General features: G+C 46.0%; 1 protein-coding gene across 1 annotated transcript in view; it reads left to right on the top strand.

Annotated features, from left to right (window-relative positions):
* The window catches only part of CWC25 (CWC25 spliceosome associated protein), a 167688-nt gene that overhangs the window by 46140 nt on the left and 97490 nt on the right, over positions 1–24058 (top strand). Inside the window, exon 5 of the mRNA XM_086924324.1 lies at positions 8660–8778. Within this exon, the coding sequence (XP_086780450.1) occupies positions 8660–8778 (119 nt within the window). The remainder of the gene's footprint in view (positions 1–8659; positions 8779–24058) is intronic.

The following is a 24058-nucleotide window of genomic DNA, read 5'->3' as shown; positions in this document are numbered from 1 at the left end:
CCATCTTAATCAACAATATACTTCCTAACACCAATATAAGAAGCAGTAGTTAAGGCTGAACCTGTGTTTCAAATTTCTATCACCAGCTAAAACTGCCCAAAAACTCGCAGCTGCACTGGCAGCACCGCTTTGTGCCATTCTGAATAGTTCAATTAAAGAAGGTAGGCTTCATGAAGAATAGAAAGCCGCCCAGATTATGCCCATCAGTAAAAACACCAAATTGCCTCCCGATGTAATCGCAAACTATCGACCCATTTCACTCCTTCCCCTTTACAGAAAATTGTTGGAAAAACATATTAACACACATCTATCTGCATTTATTGAATCCTCCAACTGTCTTGATCACTCACAGTCAGGATTCCGTCCCAGGTACAGCACTGATAGATAGATGACATTCGAATGCAGGCGGCCGCCGGCCGAGCAGTAATTCTCATACTGCTCGACCTGTCTGCCGCATTCGTCACCATTTGACACAAGATTCTGCTGGAAAGACTAAGATCTATAGGCCTCCAGGATACAGCACTAGACTGGATGAGGGACTGTCTCAAAGGCAGAACCCAAACGGTGAACCTTGGACCCTTCAGATCCAAGACCACTTAAGTAACCAAAGGGGTACAACAGGGCTCCTGCCTTAGCCCCTCACTATTCAATGTATATGTAGCACCACTTGCTGCACTCCTCAGGAAAATCGGGTTTACCCCCATTTCCTACGCAGATGACACTCAGCTCCTCCTTTCCTTTGATAAAGACATCCCCAACATTAAAAACATATTCGCAGAAGGCATGAGAACCATAACATCATGGATGAGCAGCAATTTCCTGCCGCTAAATGCAGGAAAAACAGAAATAATGCTCTTCAAAGACGCAGTCACCAGCTGGTCACCTAGCTTGTGGCCAGAGGAACTGGGCTCGGCACCATCCCCTAAACTAGTGGTTAAAAACCTGGGGGTCTTAATAGACTGTAAACTCAATCTTGATGATCACATGGCTACAACCAAACGAGCTTGCTTCTATGCACTCAGCCTGCTCCGCAAGGTCTTTCACTTCCTTCCTGCTTCTACACGTAATACTCTGGTACATGCCTTAGTAGTAAGTCGCCTGGATTTCAGTAATGCTTTGCTGATCTCTGCCAAAGAATCTGCCATGAACAGTTTACAGGTGGTGCAGAACACAGCAGCACGACTGGTATCCAGTGCAACCTATTGCGCCCCGTCACTTCCCCTGCTACGCAAACTTCACTGGTTACCCATACGTAAAAGAATCCAATTCAAAATCTGCTGTATGGTGTTTAAAGCGTTACAAAAGGGGATTATGGATGGAGCATTTGAGCAAATCAAACACTCACCCCCAGTCAACTGATCTGGGTGTAATCCATCACCATTCTTTAACTCACTCAGCCACCCCAGTTCAGACATGTACATGTATTTATATAGCGCAAATCGCCCACATCGCAGGCATCTATGCGCTTGCTTAGGGAACCTGTCCTGGTATTCCCCTGTGAGATAACCCGGAAGGGTATCCACAAGGTGAAAGCCAGGCATCCCGCCGCGAGGGGCCGTTGTGGAGATTAAGCAAGCTATTGCCCAGAGTCGCAGAGTGTGAACCCGTGAGTCGAGTAGGCACCGGAGTGAGAATTATCGAGCCCGTGGAATTATTGAGCCCAACCCCCGTCGGGGCGGGGAATTGAACCCTGGTCCAGGGCCGATCTTAGCTTCCGGGTCTGCCGCCTCTAACCCCTGAGCCACACTTCTCCACCATGGCCATATGCAAATCATTCTGACCCTGTGCCTCATGGGAACCGTCCAGCCCGAACTGCCAAGCCATGTCTTCCCTGGACCGGAAACAAGCATCCTGGGACCGGTTTCGGATTCATAACCCTCATCAGCCAGGCTATCTTGAATTCAGTGGCCATGTGAGCAAGGGACTCACGTCTTAGCATACCCTGCCAACTTAGGGCGAACAAAGCGATACAAAAGGGGATCACCACCCCCTTTTGTACTGTTTTTGGCCGCCATAAGTGTGGCAGGGTATGCTCAGACGTGAGCCCCTTGCTCACTTTGCCACTGGATTCAAGCAAGCCGGGCTGAAGACAGCTGGAATGCCAGAAACAGGTCCTCGGAAGCTTGTTTCCGGTCCAGGGAAGACATGGCTTGGCAGTTCGGGCTGGACTATTGCCATGAGGCACAGGGTCAGACTGATTTGCATATAGCCATGTCTGAACTGGGGTGGCAGAGTGGGCTAAAGAACGGTGATGGATTAAACCCAGATCTTTTGACTGGGTATGAGTTTTTGATTGATCCAGATGCTCCGTCCATCACAACCCCCTTTTGTACTGTATGGTGTTTAAAGGCATAAACCAGCTGAGTCCTACATATCTGGCAGACAAACTGGTCAGACACACACCATCACGTACCCTTCGCTCCAATGGGAAAGGCCTTCTGGTCATCCCACGCATTAAGCAAACCAGATTGGGAGGCAGATCGTTTTCCTATCTAGCCCACCAACTCTGGAACCAACTACCCTTGGACATACACCTCTGCACTAATTATCTGAGCTTCAGGAAAAAACTCAAAACCTCACTCTTTTAACACCTAGTGCTTTGCCTGTATACGTCCTCAGCGTGGACATACCCCATCTGGGGTGAATCAGGCGCTTTACAAATTATATAAATAAATAAATGTTCCAGTGAACTCCCAAAATTCCTTTTGAGTAGTTCAGTTGTATCTCTAGTCATATACATCCTTAAATATGTCACTCCTGCCCATTTGAAATTCTCCCTCAAATGTTTATCCCAAATAATCAACAACCCGGTTTAACTGCCACATTTGAGTGTATCTGTAATAATGTGAGTCATATTGATTTCTGGATTCTGTTATGGAGTTTTTTATCATTAGCATATAAAGATACCAACAATGATTTTCCCCATATATAGATAGCATGATGGAGGTGAGCCTCACGCAACAAACACACCACGGGTTCAATAGCTAAAGCAAATACTAGGAGTGATAACGGACATCCTTGGCATTCGCCCCCACCATATCTGCACAGAAACCATTAACCCTCACACTAGCCACGGGTCCCGTATCAAGTCTAAAAAAATAAATACTTGTATTGCCACTTGTATCTCCTTTTAAGCGGCCATTCCAGTGAATTAAACACTTTTTCCAGCCTCTAGTAGGATGGTTGCAGTAGGGAGATTTTGTTCCACCCTTTGTAAAACAACTATCAAAGTGTGTATGTTAAAAGCTATTCTCCTTTGGGGTATAAATACATATGGCTCAGAAAGCACCAGCAGTCGCAATGAAGGCTGCTGTCCTCGGCTCCAGTATCTTGGCCAGAATCTTATTGTTAGTAGTCTGAAGAGAAGGTGGTCTATGCCAGGAGCATTGATGGCAGTCCTGCCCAATTTATTGTTGGAGGCAATCTAACTACACACTTTCAGCAATCTAGTTATTTGGATATCAGAATATTCTTTATAATAGTACACCGGAAGACCATGGCCTCCTGGGGTCTTCCCACCGGCTTAACTAGCAATTGTTTCTTTAATTTCTGCAACTATAAGACTGGAGTTGAGGAGCTCATGCCTCTCACCTTTCACTCCGGCAAGACCAACATTATCCAGATTCTCAGTAATTTGGTCAGCAGTGAAAATTGGTCCAAATATAGTACACCGTTGCATAGTATACTTAAATATTGACAAAAACATCCAGAATTATTAATTAGATCTGAAATTCTTTATTTCAGGCTCTCATAATCCTTGATAACTTCCTGCCTAGACAACCCCTCTTCCCAAAAATTGTAGCCTGGGAATGCTCTCCAAGATGGAACATCTCCCGATCTGCACCCTCCTTAAAAGCGTTCAGGGTGGCCTGGTTTTGATCATTAAAGTGTCTATCTTTATTTGTCTCATGAGACATTTCAATTCGCTATAGCTCCCTTTCCAGTGTTTCTAATTGTGAACGCAATAATCGAAGGATACCTGCTCCTTGAGAAATTATTATCCCATGTATGTATACATTAAATGCTTCCCACAATGTTTCTACCTCACCACAAACCCTTTGTCAAAAGCAAAAATATTCTATAATGCCCTATTTAGTTTCAGATCAGAATTAACCAGCAATTCTGTTCCTTTCATCCTCCAGTATTTGACCTTCTGAGAAGGAGTTACATCATCTGTCTGCAGCATGATAGCCAGATGATCTAACAGAGCAAGTGGTAAAATTCTTATCTTGCCTGTTGTCATGACTGTTTAAGTATTATGTGTATTCCGACACTGCATGGTTCATTAGTTTGAATTCAAACCATATTGGATGACCAGCCTTGCTGTGGCAATAACACTAAATTGAAGTCCCCTACCCACAACATTGGAATATCTGAAACATTTAAGCTAAGCATAACATTTTTTTTGGGTCATCAACATTTACACCATCAGACCAAGCGGCACTGAATCAACTATCCTCACTCGCAACCCTTCCATGTGGGACCTCCACCCACTCTTGCAATATAAAATGATCCGACTTGCGTATAAGAATTGCCACTCCTCTGGAATGAGAAATAACGTTGTAAACCCCATTAGGTGTCAAAGGGGGATCGTCAGCGAACTGTCTATTAAAGTAAAGCAATATCAATTTTATGATAATCAAGATAAGGTAAAGCGTGGTAGGCCTTGCTGGGGATTGTTAATCCCACACATATGCCAACTGATTACTTTCAACGTAGTGTGAATCATGTGCTGTATTCAGTATGTCTTTATAGCTGCTGACCTGTCCATCCAGTGCCATCTTGGTGTGAAAGCAAAATAGGTCCCCACAAACTCAGATCTCCACCCCTCCCTCACCTACACCATACCTCATTGTCTGGGAAAACCAACCCCCAGAACCAACAAAGTCAAATTAACAAACTGTTCCACATAGTCTACTTGGTTGTGCTCTATGCTTGGGGGTGCCTAGGAGCGTGCACCTGGACCAGGGTGGATACTATCACCCATTACTGTTATGAAAACATATCCTAAACAGCTGATCCAGCATTCAACATTAGCATAAATAAACTTTTCAAAGACTGCCACCAAGGTAGGCAAACATTGAATAAGAAAAATCAGTAGGCATCAAATATTACCAATATCTGGTTGACCTATTACTATTAACACTCTCACATAAAACCAACCATTGAGTATCAAATTTATGAATTAAGTTATAGTCTTATTTATTGTTTCTGGGTGGACATAAGAACATGATGGCAAGACACAATGACATTCAAACATGAGTCATTGTCACTCAAATAATTTGTGCCATTTATCCTTCTATCGTGAGTGGAGCGTGGGTCAGTTACAGATTTTAATATTTCTTTAGAATTCGGAGACCTCTCAATAAATTCAAGTTCCATCTCTGGCTGAGGAAAAGAATGTGCTATCCATTATAATCAATTCTCCGCTCAGCCAAATACATAATTGAATATTTGTCTGACTTCAACCTCAATATTTTCTTGACTTCAAAGATTTTTCATTTGCCTTTTTGTACCACTAATTTTGAAGTCGGGTTAAAAAGCAATGGGTAAGTCATTATGCTGAAGGTCTGGGTTAGCCTTTTTCAAATGTAAGACCACATCTCTAAAGTTAAGGATGAGTCTGCAATTATAGTTACTAGACTTTGACTCGAGCATAGCATGACGTCGTGGATCTATGTGCCTTCTCAACAATAAACGCTAAGGAAAATGTGTGTCATCCAAATGGGGATTCCAGCAGTTACAGAATTCTCCATATTACTTGCACATTACAATTCTGCTACTCCTAAGATAGGGTCGTTATTGTAACGTGGATTCTCTTTCAAATCTTCATTCCTCAGTTCAGTTTCCTGATGCAGTCTGGGTAATATGTCCATAGTTTCATGTGTGAAATCTTCCTTTAACAATGTGGTTGACTGCCTGTTTTTCCATTTCTAGTTACGTTGTGTGATCATTTTTGATATACATACATGTGGCAGCTGTGACTTTTTCTGGTTTCCTTGTATTAAGCCATCTATGTAGGAAGCTAGCACCGGCACTCTTTCAGTAACCACCTGTGTCAATGTAGAACCAAAATCTACAAGTTCAGAGAGAGCCATGTTAACTGATGGAATTTATTAGTCGGTTGGGATCTGGGCATTTAGTACCTGTGGTTAGGGCTGGAGAGGATATTTGCCCAAGCAACTTGGATACCTGAGTACACAAGATTTGACTAAGAAGTTCTGGATCTTTTGGAAGTCATTGAAAACACTCTTGTTTAGGGAAGCTTTCTGTTCCATTTGAGTAATGTTGTTATACCTGTACCTCCTGTTTACCTACTCAGGTGTTGTTACTGCTTCTGTCATGAGCGCCTAGAGACCTGACGATTTGGCGCTATATAAACCTCAGATAACAATAACAATAAACAGAAATGGGTCAGTGTTGCACAATTGTGGCCTCTTTCTTTCGGATTAGTCATGTTCTACTCACATTGTTACTAACTGTTGTGGCAATTGAGACATCTCTTATGTGGTTGGTAATTGACTAAAACTAGTGAGGTATCTTGGAGTCAGACTGTAGCAGTATGTACTCCAGCTTGCTCACAATGGATCTTCTTGCATTAGTGTTTGTCTTTTGAGATTTTAATGAGAAACGGGTTGAAAATTGAGCTGATAGTGATTTTTATTGCATCCACTATGGAAATATGTTGCTTCAGTCTAGCATGTTCCTGTATCCTTTTGCTCGGTCACTGGCTAACTTTCTTGTGTGTGAAAATTTTTCAAGCTCTTTTTTAGCTTGTGTCTGGTCACATGTACTAATCAAATGTAAACTGAAGAAACAGTAATGTGTGGAACTACAGATAAACATTTTGAAGTGTTTTACATCTGTCATTTGGAAAGTGCAAGTAGTATTTAAATATTTGTTTTTGAATATATGATATGTTTGTTAATATCTATACATTTGTTGTATTCAGCAGCTTGAAGGTGTATTCCTGACATCATGAGCTCATTCTGATCAGACAGTAGCAATAGTGGATATTCTTCTTGTGGCACCATGATGCATATGGTGTACATCTGAAGGTATCAGTGGAACAGTGGACCATTACGAGTGAGAAAGGGCCTAATGCTGCATACACAATACTCAACACTGCTTTCAATATTGAGTCTCCCATTTTTTGTTGTTTAGGTTATCATCTTGATTTAAAGGAGTGGAACAAGCTGGTCTGACGCGCACCTGAGTCCCTATCTTACTATTCTGACCTCTTGTGGTGTAATGTGTCTTTTCTTTGTTATTGATTCAGTAACCCCAGTCACTCTCTGAATTTTTGCTTATTTGCCATTGGTCCGTGTAGACTGTGAGGATTGATTTGGGATCCCGTCAAGCCTCCATGCACTCAGTTTTCTTTGAAAGGCTTTGAGGCTGAATTTGATCAATGATAGAGAGAGTGCTCTAAGAAAGTGTGACGAGTAGGCAACTTCTGCTTCCCTTTTACTGTGCCCAGCAGCACATATTGACTTTTCATGAATTGTTAACTTACGTTTTGAGAGCTTATCGTCTTTGGTTTTCCTTAAAAAATGTGATTTCATCTAGCAGTCAGACAATGATCCTTGCTTTAGTCCCTTTGTTCCTTGGAACTCTGATTTCATAGGTTTTTTTGTTGTCTACCTTGATAGTGAAATTTTTTTTTTATCCAGTGAATATTGACTCCATATTTGGCCAAGGAACAGAACAGGGGGTGTGGAGGTGGGTTTTGAATTGTTTGGGTTAGGCATGGCACTAGTGTATCTGTGGTTTAGTGTGTTGGGGTAGGCGAGGAAGCAGTGCACTAAGTCAAAACCCTAACCTATGGTACGTTTTCTGAATTCAAAATTTTTATAAGCTTATTAATGCCATCTCCTACTTATTACAGCTGGCTTATTTTATTTGTTGATATGCCAACGTAGGGTCGGTAGATTTACCCTCTGGCTGTAGAAATATAGCCACAAAATTTAAGGCTGTCCTTTTTTTGCTGAACATTGGGCTTTAAGGAACCTGGCACAAATAATATGACCGTGGGTGGATACTACAAGCTTTAACGAGTCTTTCACAAATGTGTCCTGGAAAGATGTTGCCCTCTCGGTCAGGTTTTGGCCTTCCACAGATCATGAAGCCTCAGAAACGTGCAGGCAGATGTGAGTGCAGATACGTATTTCAGATCTTCGAAAGGCATAAATCCTAATGAAAACACTCGATCACTAACTCAATTTAGGAGTTAAATATTGTACTTTTCAGTATTTGGAATTGGATGGCTTGGCTTGAAGTTGCTATTCTGGGATAAATATAATTTCCCGTATGCATGTAAATAATATGAAATTGAGGGATTGTTTGGATAGACGGCCCATAGTAATCATGTCTTTTTTTTTCTCTGTAATGCATCTAATATCTTAACTCCCTGTAAATTATGTACAATTAAGTAATTGTGTTTTTATGCTTCTGTCATTGGATACATTGATTTTGTTGAACTACAGAAAAGGTGCAATTGAGTGATCATGTCTTGATCGTTCTATTTTGATGCAAATTGTCCATATTGTGAGTTGTTAGTACTGCTCGCATTGTTATTGTAGGAGAGCTAGTGAACTATTAATTTCTCTCTGACAAGGAATTACTGTTAAGGCTGCTACTCATTTTCTAAACATTTCAGTTGCAGAATAGTTTGGAAAAGTCTGATAAGAAGAAAAAGAAGAAGAAAAAGAAGCACAAGAAACACAAGCAGCAGAGCTCTAGCAGCTCTAGCAGTGAGGATGAGCGGGAATATAGAAAGTGAGAAATATTACTATATTTTATCTTCACATTTGATTTAGTGTAACACTGCAAAAGGTATCTTTTTTAGGTCCTTTTAAAGGGAATTCAATAAAAAAGTATGTTAGCGACACATGACATTAATCTATCATCTCATTTGATTGGTTATTTTATATGTGTTTGAAAGGCAAGGAACTGTAGCAGAATTTGAGGTGCGTTGGTAGTGTGATTGTTCGAGGTGACCCTTTCACGGACAACTGACTGCATCTTTGGACAGTTAGGCTTGCTTTGGAAAATTTACTATGCCCTGGGAGCTGTTGCAGAACTCGCGGTTTGGATTATGTCATTCATTTTGACTGGTCTGTTAAATGAGATGCATGTATGGGGGAAGCATAGTATCACAAACTTGATGTGTGATTTCGGAGGTAGCTTCTCACATTGATTTGTGTGTTGGTGGTATGTACTGCCGTTTCTCTTGTGACTTATAATTGTACTGTATAGTTGTGAAAAAACGTAGATTTGTTCTTATCATAATAATGGTGGAGAGGGGTTAGGTGTATGGTCTGTTTTTTAATTTTTGTATTCTTTGCGGTCGATCTTACTGATGTCAAGAGACCCAAATATACTTGTGCAATCTAGATATCTTTATTTAAGAGTTTTATATATGAATAACCAAGTTAATTCCATTTGGTATCTGACTTCATGGCGGTACCAAAGTTGAGCAATCAAGACTACCTATAAGAGGCGGTAATAACTCAGAAAATCGGGTAAAGCAGATTTGGTCACAAGGAAATGTACATTGTACACCACTTTAAGTGAATAGGAGCAAATTACATGGCCTTATTATCTCACTGTTTTGACATCAAAATGCTAATTGAAATAAAGCTAACCTAAGTGCTAACAATATATTGTTTTAGAGAAAAATACATATTCCATAGATCACTTCGATCCTGTTCATCTTGTTATTCACCTACAATTATTGATTTCTTGTTTTGCATTGAAACAAACGTTCTCAATTTGTATTAACACTATTCTTCTCACTTCCCAAAGTGAAAAAGATGGTGTGAAATATATACATTTATGCATTTGACACTAGATGATTATAGCATTGGTTTTCTCTGCTGCCTCTATAAGTCTTTGTGTTTACTATTGTATGTTTATTTCCTACCACTCAGTAGGGTAACGTTCCAGTCACCTTGTATGAAGCTGGATTTTGTGTCTGGCTTTTGCTTTACTTTCTTAGTAACTCTATGAGTACAGTGGGTCACCTCGGGATCGAGCCTGTGTAGTATTAGTAGCCAAAAAATAATTAAAATAAAACAATCAATAACCTCAACTAGAACATGTCCCACACAAGCCCTAAAAATAGTTTAAAGTGGTAAAGGTAATTTCTCAACTCTTGTTGTCTACTAGTAAGGCATTTCTTATTCACTGGGCATGGTCTCTTGAAGAGTACTTGTTAGGGTCCTAGTTCTTTCAGGGTGACTGATTGTTAGCATCTGCAAGGCCATTGTGGAGGTGGCTTCTCATGTAGTGTCGACTTGTGTCATCATCACTTAGGAATGAGTTGTGGTAGCTGCTTGTGGCATATAACTTAATTGCTGCATTGATCATTATCACATACTAGCCTTGCAAGGTAGTGTATCTTCCATATCATGACTGACGATTGCTTTCAGAATTCTAGCCACTGATAACTCAGACCAAGCTTACGTTCTTTTACATAAAAAAGTAATGTTAGAAGCACACAGTTTTGCACAATAAAATTAAAAAGCAATGTTGTTCATAGCTCTTCTAGATTTTACTCCCCATTTTATGAGGAAATGATTTAGGACCAACCTGAAGGCTGGCTGACATAACATTAATACACAAGATCTACACTTTTTTTAGGTCTCGCACTGCGAACCGGATCGCGAAAGCGATCCGTCGGTGCGAGACTTATTGTGATCATTTCATCTTTCAAGGGCTCAAGGGGAACAGACAGCGGACAAGCAATGTGAACGCGCAGCTCCTTGACGACTGGGATTAGGTCGCGCGCGTCAACTGTGTACAGCAGTTTTACACGCGACCCTCTACAGTTTGTGCCTCATGCACTTCTCGCATACACACACACAGCCACAGCTTTTCGCACAAGCACGCACACACACACACGAGCACACACACAGAGAGACACACGAGCGCACATGCACGCAGACACACACACACACACACGCACACATACCGCCCGCCTGCCTGCCGCCACCCCCACCCGCCCAGGGGTGAGATGTCCCCCCCCCCTCTTTCCTCACACTCACCGGAGAGGTCGGCGCGGGCCCCGCCGAGCAGCAGGAGGCAGGCGGTGAGCAGCAGCGGCGGCTCCATGGCGCTCGGTCCGTCCGTCAGTCTGTCTGACTGACTGCCGGCGCGTGCCCCCTCTCGGCCTCCTATACAGCTGCGAAAGCTCCTACGCACTGAGTGAGCGCGCGCGTGCCCGCCCGCCGCGGAAAGAGAGACCCGGGTCTAATATCAGCTGCGCCTGCGCCCGACCGAGCCCGAGGACAGCGGGCAGACCAGGGCCATGGAAGTACAAGGTACAAGTGCCGCGGGCCCGCCTGCGCTCGTTTGAATCTGTGGTTGGTTACCTTGTTTCTTAGCTATTTGATTCGCTAACTGGTCCCACTTATATTTTGATTCTCGGGGCCTCTTTTCTGTCCAAGTCCTACTACCCCTAGCCGCAGTGCGCAGCAGGGTTAGAAGTCGAAGCAGCTTTGCTCACCCCGAATCCGGCCTCCCCCCTCGGTCTCCGACCAGTGCAAAAGGTGAAAATGCAAGTGGTTTAAACCGCCTCGCTTTGATGTTGGCTGTGGGATGGGGCGCGGGGCATTGTTTATATAATTCAATGCCCTTGCTATTCTTCATTTCACATTTTGCTTACACAAACATTTACAGGTAAAAATGTAAATGCAAAATGCTTATATCACTATTTTGCTAGCATAGCAAACATGTCCTATTCATGAAAAGCATGAACGGAAGTGTCTGTTATATTTACTTACGGTGCATGCCTTTTAGCCTTCACTACTCGAAATGTTATTTAATTTGGGAGGTTGCTGTATTGCACCAATAATAATAAGCAGACAGGTTGTGGCGTGATTTGATATAGGTACACCTTTAGAATGTTACTATATTTTACCGTTAGTTAATGTAGCTAAAGGGTGACATCTGCTGACTGGTTCGAGGCTTCAATCGGCTTTACATCGTGTGGGTATAGGCAAATTATTTAATCACCCTCTGCCTACTAGCAAAAATGTTCTTTTATCCCTCTCTAAAGTAACTCGTGCTCATTCAAATAAACAGCTGCAGTGCGCTTGGGCACAGTTTGTGCTCTTTAAAACTCCTAAAAAATGTAACATTTCTTTTGGAAAATTGCTTAAATTCACAATGGAAAAAAATGTTAATTAAATTAATGCATACATAGGGAAATCACATACAAAACAGCATTATCCATATAGCCAATAGGCTTTTTGATACTTTCCAACACAGCGTTATAGTTGAAACAGTTACTAATAGGAGCATATCATCCATGGGGGCCTCCTCATGTTTTCTGATGCACCCTACTGTTGTCACATTATCAGCACCTGTCCTACAGCAATGCACAAGCTAGCCCCACACGCTACCCTGCAGCACCAGACCAGTGAAGGCAGTACTGTGCTTCCTCGTGTACATCATGCTAGGGTCATAGGCAAACTTCTAATTTGCTGCCATTAATACTAGGCACAGTACAGCAACCACGTGCTAGCACGAGCCATAATAACCATACATTCAATTCAGACGTCACATGCATCTGAAAAGCCATATTTCTATATTATGCACATTCCTTATGTACCGTGCCTGACGCTTGCTTCAGCTTCAGTTTATCTACAAAAAATATGTAATTCATCCTGTTCACTGCCATAGAGCAGCTTTGCATGTTTGGCTGCCCTTAGCTACTGGCATGTTCCAACAGTCCCTAGCCCATTTAGTGTAGCAGTTACACGTTGTTGGTGTTGCACTAGTAATTGTGTTCCCATATAATCTATGCAGACTGCTACATTTGTGTACGGTGCACTCCACAGGTGTCAGTTTACCACACAAGGTCTCATTTATGTTCCTTCCTCTCCTCGCTCTCTCTCCTCAATATAGAGGCTCCTACTCCTTAACCTGATCTCTTCTTCCCCATCTCCAGCATCCTTCCAGCCCATCCTTTCTTCCTTCCATTCTCAACTCATCCAGCCACCCAACTCCATTCCATGCACACTTCCAGCAGTCTTCCAGTCCTCTTTTCATTCATCCATCCTTTCACTCGTCCTTCCATCTTTCCAAACCTTCTTTCACCATTCTTTGTTTTCGTCTTTTCCTCCAACCCCCTTTCCTTCTGTCCCTATTTTATTTCTTCCTTCCACACTTCCTTCTTTGCACCCTTCTTTTGTTTCACACTTCCTTCCACTCTTCCCTTCACATTTCTTTCTTTTATCCTTCCATTCATACTTGTATCCTTCCTCGTTCATTCCTTTTTTCCCTTCATCATATCACCATTTATATTTAGAAATCGTTTTATTTTCTTCCCTCTTTGATTTTTACTTTCTTATCTTTTTCTGTACCTCTATCTGTTTGTTGCCTCTACTTTTCTGTTTTTCCACATTTTATTAATTCAATCCTCTGTCTCCTTCAAGCAAGTGGGTCAGTTATCAGCCGTAGGCCTACACACCTCAGCTCTTTCTGTTCTGCAAACCAGAAGGCAGACGAAGCCCACAAAAGAGCCAACATTTTAGTGCCTTATCAGCCAATTGTCTCAGTGCAACACCCACCACACCGCTAGCTGCTATAGTAGAGGGTTTAGGCATAGCCAATAGGTCTCGCCTTTGGGACCTTATAAGTGTTTAGTTATCCAGCATAATATCTTTGGTGCAACAACATCAACTTATGCATGGCTAAACACTTATAAGGTCCCAAAGGCGAGACCTATTGGCTATGCCAATGCTTGTTGTCAAATCTGTTTATTGTCATTTATATATTTCAACATTACAGTAGGTGCGCCATTGCAAACTTTACAGCTCTTCAACTGCGCCAGGTTATCAGTACACAAGCAGGTTAACATGTCCGTGAGGCGCTGCAACGTTACACAGAGATATCATGTTTAATCGTGGGCGCCTGGGCACATCCATATCATAAAAGAGCCTATGCGCTCGAGCCCTGTGTACAGAGATGAGTCTTATATATATATATATATATATATATATATATATATATAGAACAACTGCAAAAAGTCATTTGCAACAAATCAGGACCAACAAACTGCGGCATTGTCGCAGAGATAAATTAAATTTCGACCCCGTCCCATCCCCCACCACCCCCTCTCTCTCCTCCCGAGCGCGCATGCCTCCAGCTTCTACTGCTCTCTCGCCGCATCTTTGTGTTGTGCACCAGTCTAAGCGTCAGGTCTGTTGCCCGCGTTGCACCCCGCCAGTCGCCCAATATGCCTGTCTAGTCCCCTGTTACCCCCTCTCCCACGGTGCTTCTTGCTGCCTGTAGGGCGGTAAGCATGTGTTCTAGGTGCTCTGCCATAGGCTCTCTACGGAGCCCTACTATTTTCTCCCGGCTTATGGCAGTCCATTCCGCCCGCGCCCACGACTGGAGGGACAGAACCCATGCCCGTACACTAGGTGAGTCGCTCGCCTTCCACCTCCTTGTGAGGAGGCGTGCTGCCACTATCATCCCCAGATCCAGGAAGCGGGACGATATCTTGTCTTTGGACGACTGCTTAAAATGATGTAAGAGGTATTCCGGCCAGTTCCAGGGAATGGTGCGGCCGGTGCACCGTGCAAGTAGCGTGCCTATATCTCTCCAGTAAGTGTCGAGCCCTGGGCTTTGCCACAAAAGATGGACAAGGTCTGCATTCACCTCACCACATCTAGGACAGGAAGCGTCGGCCCTGTGGAAGTATTTATTTATTTATTAAGTCGGGGGTAAGATAGGCCCTGTGAAATATGTAGACTTGGATTTGGCGGAAGCGCATATTTCTGGGGATACGCACCGGACTTTTAAGGATTTTCTCCCACTCTTTATCAGCTAGCGCTCGCCCCAGATCCCGCTCCCATTTTCCACGAAGTGGGGCCAGATCCAGTTCTGTGTGCGCCCTCAAGGATGCAGCAAACCACTTAATTAGATGCCTGCCCCTACCCATGACATGTAGATATTGCACGGTAAAGTGCTGCGTAGGCTCCTCTGCAATATCCCCCCCAGAGCCGCCTTGCGAGCCGTGAGGGAGCGGTGCATTAGGAACCCCCAGGGGGAAGCCCAACTTCAGCGACCAGTGTCTCGTAGGGTATTAGTGCTCCATCTCGATATGTCGCCTAGCGTCTGGACGTCCACTTCCTGCCATTGCTCCAGCATGTGACGCGTGAGGACCCCCTCACCTCCCGGCAAACAATCCAGCGGCACCGCAGGTGCGTAGGGGAGCACCGTTCTCGTAAGTAGTAGTGCCCTGCGGAAGCATTTGAATGGCACCGCCAACAATAAAGGGGTGGGGAGCACCGGCGCCTCTAGTGGATGGAATAGAGCAGTGATCCGCTCCAAGGTGTAGGGCGGCTCACTCGTAGCAGTGTCCTCTCTTCCCCCGTCCGCTAACCAGCGGGCTATCCATTGGAGCTGCACCGCCAGATAATAATACTCAAAGCAGGGAGTGGCTAATCCACTTCTGTCTGTGGGTTGGAATAGTTTCCCAAGCGCCAGGCGATGCCGGGGCGCGCCCCAGATGAAGTCGCGCAGGGCCTTATTAAGCTTGGAAAAAAAGGAAGTAGGTATAAACAAGGGGAGATATGCGAAATGGTACAAAAGGCGAGGTAGCATGACCATTTTGGCAAGGGCCACTCAGCCTGTGGGTGTCAGGGGGAGCGTGGACCAAAAGCCGATCTGGGTCTTGAGCGCTGTTACCGCTCTTCCCAGGTTTCCGACGGCTGACGGTAGATCTGAATCCCCAGATACTTAAACGTGTCTGCTCTCCATTGGACTTGTGTGCCATGAAGGAGATATTCTGGATCGGCTACCTCGCTGCTGAATGCGTAGAGGTAGGACTTGCCCGCGTTTACTCAGAGCCCCGATAGGCCGGCAAAGCGGCTCAACAGGTGGGCCAGCAGCTCCGGTATGCGGCCCAAGTCCCTGAACAATACCAATAGGTCGTCACCGTATAATGACACCTGGTGAACGCCATCGCATAGGGGGATACATCTTCCAGGGTCTGTCTCATGGCGCAGCCAGGGGCTCCATGGCCAGCGCGAAGAGCAGCGGGGACAGGGGGCCCCCCTGTCGGGTGCCCCTGCCCACCGCCACTGCCTCTGAAATATATGGCCCCAGCCGGACGCGGACCACGGGGTTCTGGTACAAGAGGTCTACCATCTGCAGGAAGTTTACGTCCAGCTCGTACTTCTCTAGTACTGACGACAGGTAGCCCAACTCGAGGCAGTCAATGGCCTTTTCCAGGTCCAGCACCAGACACCCCGCTCTGGGCCAGGCCTTTGTCGCTTCCGCTGCTACCCTGAAATATCTCCTGAGGTTCAGGGACGTGGACCGTGCCGTTACAAACCTGTTTTGATCCGGGTGGACTAAGTGCGAGACCCCCGGCGCCAGGCGCTCTGCAAGGATTTTGGCGAATATCTTGTAGACGGTGTTAAGCATTGCCAGTGGGCGGTAGGAGCCCAAGGCCATGGGGTCTCTGTCGGGCTTAGGCAGGGACACTAGAAATGCTTCCTGCAGAGATGGTGGGAACTGACCCGCGTCGATCGCCGCCATGTACACCTGAAGGAGCTGGGGCGCTAGGATTTTTCTGTTCGCTTTGTTGTATTCGGCTGGCAGGCCGTCAGGCCCCGGGGATTTCCCGGTCGCTAGTGCCTGGATTGCATCTCCCACTTCTTCTAGAGTAAGCAGGGCATTTAGCACTGCTTTCTGGCTCTCAGTGACTGTGGGCAGCGCAACCGACTCCAGGAACTTAGCCAGTATATGTCCATGGCTAGTGTCTCGGGCCCTATAAAGTTCCCGGTAGTGGTCAGTCAGCGCCCGGTGTATCTCACGCTGTTTATATACCACTGCCCCATCCATTGTGCGGATGGCACCGATAGGTGTACTGCGTCCCGACTTTTGCATCAGCCAGGCGCGCCGATTAATTGTGGCATCTCAGCCTTTCAATAAGTACCGTGTGCTCTCCGCGGAGGTCCCCAAGCTTGGTCGAGTGCCTATCAGTCCCCTCTCCTTCCCTCTCATAGCGCAGGAGCTAGGTCTCTATTCGGGTTAAGGAAGCGGACACTGTTGCACGGATGTTCCACGTGGCGCCTATGCAATGCCCACGGATAGTCGCTTTGGGTGCATCCCATTCCACCATGGGGTCGCTTGCCATTTCTGTGTTTTCCTCAAAATAGACTAGGATGGCCGTGCCCAGCGAGGATACGAGATCTACCCTCTTATTAAAATAAACCTAGAATAGGGGCTATAAAGTCAATTATTATGAGTTATGTTCAACCTCTGAGAGCAGCTGAAGTTTGCTTTATAAATTGACTGTGCACGTAACAAAATGTTGTTTAAATCAGTTGATTGTGTTTGGGAAGCTATAGAGCAAACTAAATGGTCTGAACTCACACATGCAAAGTACTCTAAAGGTTTGTTAAAATCACACAGCTGATCTGGGACAGCTCCTCTCGTGAACAACTAAAACACAAACGGAGGGGGTATTGTGAGGAAGCAGCACAGGAGTGATAGTGCAAGAAAACACATGCACTTGCAAGGAGAATTGAAAGAAAATGTAAAACGTAGTTCCTCAGTGCAAGCAGTAGAAAGATGCAAGTAATCCAATCAAAAGGATTGTAATGAAGCAATGCTCCAGGGGAGGGACAAATGCAAGAAGAGTAAAGAGCCATTGAATAAGAAGCAAGCAAATGAGTGACAAGAAAGCAAACCAGTGGTAAGCAGTGGCTAGCTCTTATCCAACTGTAAGTTTAGGTATGGTCATCATGAGGTCCTTTAATGCTGTCTCTAGGCAAGACTTAAAATGGACATTAGAAAAAGGAAATAGATTCCCCCAATACTCGAAATCAGCAGATTAAAACAATGCTTTTCGCCCCATGATAAGTGAAAAATAGTTGCACAAAGTCCGTGAGATTCATCTTGAGTTAATTAATGGTCTTGAAATAAACACATAGAACCGGAGAAATTCAATCCTGTTACCTCATCTCCCCCTCTGCTGCCTGGGATCTGCTGCTTGACATCGTAGCGCCATACTGATCATTGCCGCCTGGTATCGTTACGCTACACTGCTCATTGCTGCCTGCGATCGTAGCGCTATACTGCTCACTGGTTTTATTTCCTTTTGGGTACTGCTCGCATTGCCTGTTGCTGCATTTTTGCCTGATTCGCCTGATTACCACTGCCCATTCCACAGCGTCACTCCGACTGTGCCCCAATATCGTACTGTTTGTCTTTGTTTAGGTTTCCATTTTGTTGTTGAGCCAGTCCCTCCACCCTGCCCCCGCCTCCCATGTGAGAGCCCCTCCCACTGACTCCAAAGATCTGGCCCGTTTGGTCAAGCGCTGTGACCACCCTACCTTCCTCGGAAGCGGTCGTCGCTCCTAACGCTCCCTGATCCTCCCGACTTACTGCTCTGCTCTCTGCTGCCTGGGATCTGCTGCTTGACATCGTAGCGCCATACTGATCATTGCTGCCTGGTATCGTTACGCTACACTGCTCATTGCTGCCTGTGATCGTAGCGCTATACTGCTCACTGGTTTTATTTCCTTTTGGGTACTGCTCGCATTGCCTGTTGCTGCATTTTTGCCTGATTCGCCTGATTACCACTGCCCATTCCACAGCGTCACTCCGACTGTGCCCCAATATCGTACTGTTTGTCTTTGTTTAGGTTTCCATTTTGTTGTTGAGCCAGTCCCTCCACCCCGCCCCCGCCTCCCATGTGAGAGCCCCTCCCTCCGCCCCCTCTTCTATCCACATATGTCAGATGTCTTCTCGCGCAGCGTTCACGCGATGCGATCGTGCCCCATGCGCGCCAAAGGTACGCCAAAGGTAAGCCCGTCTGCGCCCGTCCGCGCCAAGCCCGCGCCCAGCGCCAGACCCCCTGGCCCCCGTCCCATCCACCCCACCCGCATTACATACGCCGCCTCCACCCTCTTAGCCCTTAACCCCGGTCGACTCCCCAACTGCGCCCAAGCTGCCCCTGGACACACCCATGGACCCTTCACATGCAACTCCTGCAAGTTTGACGGCACCAAGACCAACTCCTCATCCACTAACACCAAACAGAGACCTGACACCAACCACCTAAAATGCATCCTGCTCAACACCCGCTCGGTCCACAGACACGCCATCGACCTCTGGAATCTACTAGACACCATCTCTCCGGACGTCTCCTTCCTAACAGAAACATGGATGAACGCCTCCTCTGCCCCAGACATCACCATTGCCATCCCGGAAGGCTACAAGATCATCCGAAAAGACCGCACCAAGCAAACAGGAGGAGGCATCGCTATCGTCCATAAGAATTCCATCCGCATCTCAACCAGCTCAGACGTCAACCTCGCTAGCGCCGAACACCTTCACTTCCAGATCCACACCGACCCCAAGACCACACTCAGAGGCACCCTCCTCTACAGGCCACCAGGACCCCGTGCACAATTCTGTGAAGACATCACTGACTTTATCACCCCACACGCCCTCCCCTCCGAGGACTACATTCTATTGGGAAACCTCAATTTTCACCTGGAAAAAAGCAACGACAGCAACACCACCACCCTTCTGGACAATCTCGCCAACCTCGGACTCAAACAACTTGTTAATACCCCCACCCACGAAGCAGGTCACACACTCAACCCTATCTTCACCTCCAGCAAACATATCTCCTTCAGTCACACCACAGCTCTCCATTGGACGGACCACAGCTGTGTTCACTTTATCTACAAAAAGACCACAACCCACAACCACCCTCAACCTACTCTGCGAAGAAACTGGAACAAAATCACCATCGACCAGATCTCCTCATCGCTTCTTCAAAACCCCCCTGCCCACTCTTCGAACCCCAACCAAGCAGCCATTAACCTCACTCAATGGCTAACCAACAGCGCTGACAACCTAGCACCCCTGAAAAAACGTCAAATCAAACTAGGCAACAAAAACGCCCCCTGGTTCAACGGCGATCTTAAGAAATCCAAGAAACTCTGTCGCTCCCTTGAGAAGGCATGGAAAAAAGACCCAAACACCAGCACCAGGGACGCCTTCAAAAACGCCACCCGCATACACCACCAACTGATCCGGACTGCCAAGAAAGCCGCATTCAAAGACCGACTAGACAACAACGCCCACAACAGCAAGGAATTATTCAACATCGTCAAAGAGTTTACCAACCCCACTGCCAACTCACTCCCTCTCAAGCCCTCTGCGACTCCCTAGCTTCGTTCTTCCACGACAAAATCGCAGACATCCACAACAGCTTCGTCAACCAACCCGGAGACCAACCCACCCAACCTTCTGCCGTACCTTCACCCCCCTTGAACATCCTTAATGACTGGAACCCAATCTCCACTGAGGACACCATCCGCCTGATGAACTCCATCCACTCATGATCCCCCACAGACCCATGCCCTCACCACATCTTCAACAAAGCAGATTCCATCATAGCACCACATCTCCGAGACGTCATCAACTGCTCCCTCAACTCCGCCACCTTCCCGGAAAGCTGGAAACACGCCGAACTCAGTGCCCTTCTGAAAAAACCCACAGCGGACCCCACCGAACTCAAAAACTACCGCCCCATCTCGCTCCTTCCATTTCCGGCCAAAGTCATCGAGGAAAGCTGTGAACAACCAGCTCGCCGCCTTCCTCGAAACCAACAAATCCCTCGACTCCTCACAGTCCGGCTTCCGAGCCAAACACAGCACTGAGACCGCACTCATCGCAGCAACAGACGACATTCGAACTCTACTGGACAATGGAGACACAGTCGCCCTCATCCTCCTCGACCTCTCCGCAGCCTTCGACACAGTCTGTCATAGCACCCTGTTACAACACCTCAGAAACATCGGAATCCAAGGAAAAGCACTGGAATGGATCACCTCGTTCCTTGCCGGACGAACCCAGAGAGTCCGCCTCCCACCATTCAAGTCAGAGGCCTCTGAAGTCATTTGCGGCGTGCCACAAGGATCCTCACTCAGTCCCACCCTCTTCAACGTATACATGAGCCCCCTCGCGGCCATCGCACGCCAACACAACCTCAACATCATCTCCTACGCTGATGACACTCAACTGATCCTCTCACTCACCAAAGACCCTAACACCGCCAAAATCAACCTACATGAAGGAATGAAAGAAATAGCCGAGTGGATGAAGCACAGCCGTCTGAAACTGAATTCCGACGAAACAGAAGTCCTTATCTTAGGTACCTCCCCCTCTGCCTGGGACGACTCTTGGTGGCCAGAGTCCCTTGGAAAAGCACCCATTCCGACAGACCACGCACGGAACCTGGGCGTCATTCTGGACTCCTCACTCTCGATGACCAGACAAGTCAACGCCGTTTCTTCATCTTGCTTCAACGTTCTTCGCATGCTCAAAAAAACATTTCGCTGGATCCCCACAGAAACTAGAAAAACGGTCACCCACGCACTGGCTACAAGCCGACTCGACTACGGAAACACCCTATACGCCGGTACCACCGCAAAACTTCAGAAAAAACTCCAACGCATCCAGAACGCTTCAGCCAGACTCATACTAGACATCCCGCGTAATGACCACATTTCTGGTCACCTGAAAAACCCCCACTGGCTTCCCGTCAATAAGAGGATAACATTCCGCCTCCTAACCCACGCACACAAAGCACTTTACGAACTTGGACCCGAATGCCTCAACACACGACTCTCCTTCTACACCCCCTCCCGCCAGCTACGCCCCTCCAACCAAGCCCTTGCTGCTGTACCTCGCATCAACAAAACCACCATGGGAGGAAGATCCTTCTCCTACCTGGCGGCTAAAACCTGGAATTCACTGCCCATTCACCTTCGCCTCACTCAGAACCACATAGCATTCAGAAAGCAACTTAAAACCTGGATATTCGACAAGTAATTCCCCACCCTTCTCCAAGCGCCTTGAGACCCTCTGGGTATGTAGCGCGCTATATAAATTAATTGAATTGAATTTTTGTTTAGGCACTAGGGATGGATAGAGAGGGCCGAGTAGAGAACCATGTATGCTGAACAGACAGACAAAAGGCCTGGCTGCCTAGAGCAAAGCTCTTTACAAGATCACATATATCTGTCCTTCCCTTTCTTACCACCACTTGTAACAGCACAGTAAATATGGCCTCTGGCCAACAAATCTGATCTATTAGGAAAAGCACCAACAAGGTACTTTGAACTATTCCGAAGTCTTCGGTGGCCAATTAGCAAGAGAAGCAAATGGATTAGAGTGAGCAAGAGGACTGTTTCTGAGAATCCTGTGTGATGTAGTCGAGTTTCATGGACTCTTTGTGCCTTCCTTCATCACCCATTTTAAATGTTTGTTTGTAGGGAATTTCTGATTATTAAACAGTCCCCTTGTTGATCTACCCTCAAAGTAGGGGCATCTGTCCTTTATTGGAATTGGCACCATTGTTACAACTCTGTATTAAGCCAAACACATGCTTTTTTTTGGTAAGCAATAAGCCTGATGCACTATTGCAGTTAGTTAATCTAGTGGTCTTTAGTCACACCCCTCCCCCAGACCTCTCTTTGCATATGTCAAGATCCGTAAAAAAAACGAAGAGTGTGTCACCGTATATATTTATCCCTGTTATTTCACCTGCTGGTCTAAAGCCAGTGACTAGTTACATGTTTTTAGGCAGTCCCTGAAACCCACAGTTCATATGCTTTTTGAAATGATTGGTTAACGAAGACCAGCATTAGCAAAGCCAGTGGGACTCACCTAGGCAAGAGCTATTGGCTTGGCCAAGATGTTGTAGCCATATTGTACACCAGAGTGGCTGCTGTTCAGCGTGGCTAAAAGTTAGTGGGGTAATGTAGAGTGGTGTTGAGTGTCATAAAATGGAGTAGAGTGGGGTGTTGTAGAGTGTTGTGCAATGTCATGGAGGGAGTAGAGTGTTATAGAGTAGAGTGTCAGAGTGTAGGAGAGTCATGTAGTGGCATAGTGTCGTGGAGTGGTGTAGAACAAAGTGGAGTGGCGTAGACGATGTTGTGCTGAGTGGAGTAGAGTGACGAAGAGCGGAGTAGTTTGTTGGAGAGTGGAGTAAAGTGTCATAGAGTGGTATACAGGGAGTTGCTTAGAGCATCATAGAGTGGAGTAGTGTCTTAGAATGCCATTGAGTCGGGTAGAATATTGTAGAGGGGTGTAGCATAGAGTGGAGTAGAGCATCATGGAGTAGCCTAGAGCAAAATGGCATTAAGAACAGTGATGCAGAGTAGATTGATGTAGAGTGCGGTGATGTAGAGTAGACTGCAGTGGCGTAAAGTTCAATGGCAAAGAGTGGAGTGGCGCAGAGTAGAGTGGCTTAGAGTGCAGTGGTGTAGTCTGCAGTGGCTTAGAATAGATTGTTTCAGAGTAGAGTGAGGTGGCCTACAGTGGAGTGATGTAGGATAGAGTGCAGAGGTGTCAAGTAACTTAGAGTGCAGTGGCGTAGTATAGAGTGGTGCAGAGTGCAGTGACGTGGTGCAAAATAGAATACGGTGACATAGAGTGGAGTGATGTACAGTGTAGTGGCGTAGAGCGATTTGGGGTAAAGTACAGTAGTGTAGAGTAGAGTGCAGTTGCCCAGAGTAATTAGTATAGAGTGCATTGGTTTTGAGTAAAGTGGTGTAGAGTGCCTTGGTGTAGGGCCCAGTGGCATAGAGTGATGCTGAGTAGAGTGCAGTGCTGCAGAATAATTGGTATAGAGTGCATTGGTTTTGAGTAAAGTAGTGGAGAGTGCATTGGTGTAGGGCACAGTGGCGTAGAGTAGTGCTGAGTAGAGTGCAGTTCTGTAGTGTGTGGTCACCTAGAGTGCAGTGGCTTGGAGTGCAGTGGCATAGAGTAGATTGTTTCAGAGTAGAGTGGAGTGGTGCAGCATAGAGTGCATTGGCATAGAATGCAGTGTTGTAGAGTGGCGTAGAGCGCATTTGCATAGAGTGATGTAGAGTGCAGTGTCATAGAGTGCAGTCATGCACAGTAAATTAGAGTGGCGTAGCCTGTATTGGAGTAGAATTTACTGGCTTAGAGTTTAGTGACGTAGAGTGCAGTAGAGTTGCAGAGTAGAGTGAGGTGGCATAGAGTGCAG

The sequence above is a fragment of the Lissotriton vulgaris genome, chromosome 5 (genome assembly GCF_964263255.1).
Source record: "Lissotriton vulgaris chromosome 5, aLisVul1.2, whole genome shotgun sequence".
NCBI classification, from domain to species: domain Eukaryota; kingdom Metazoa; phylum Chordata; class Amphibia; order Caudata; family Salamandridae; genus Lissotriton; species Lissotriton vulgaris.
Note: the sequence above shows the minus strand (reverse complement) of the source record. Positions and strands in the feature narration are given on the sequence as shown.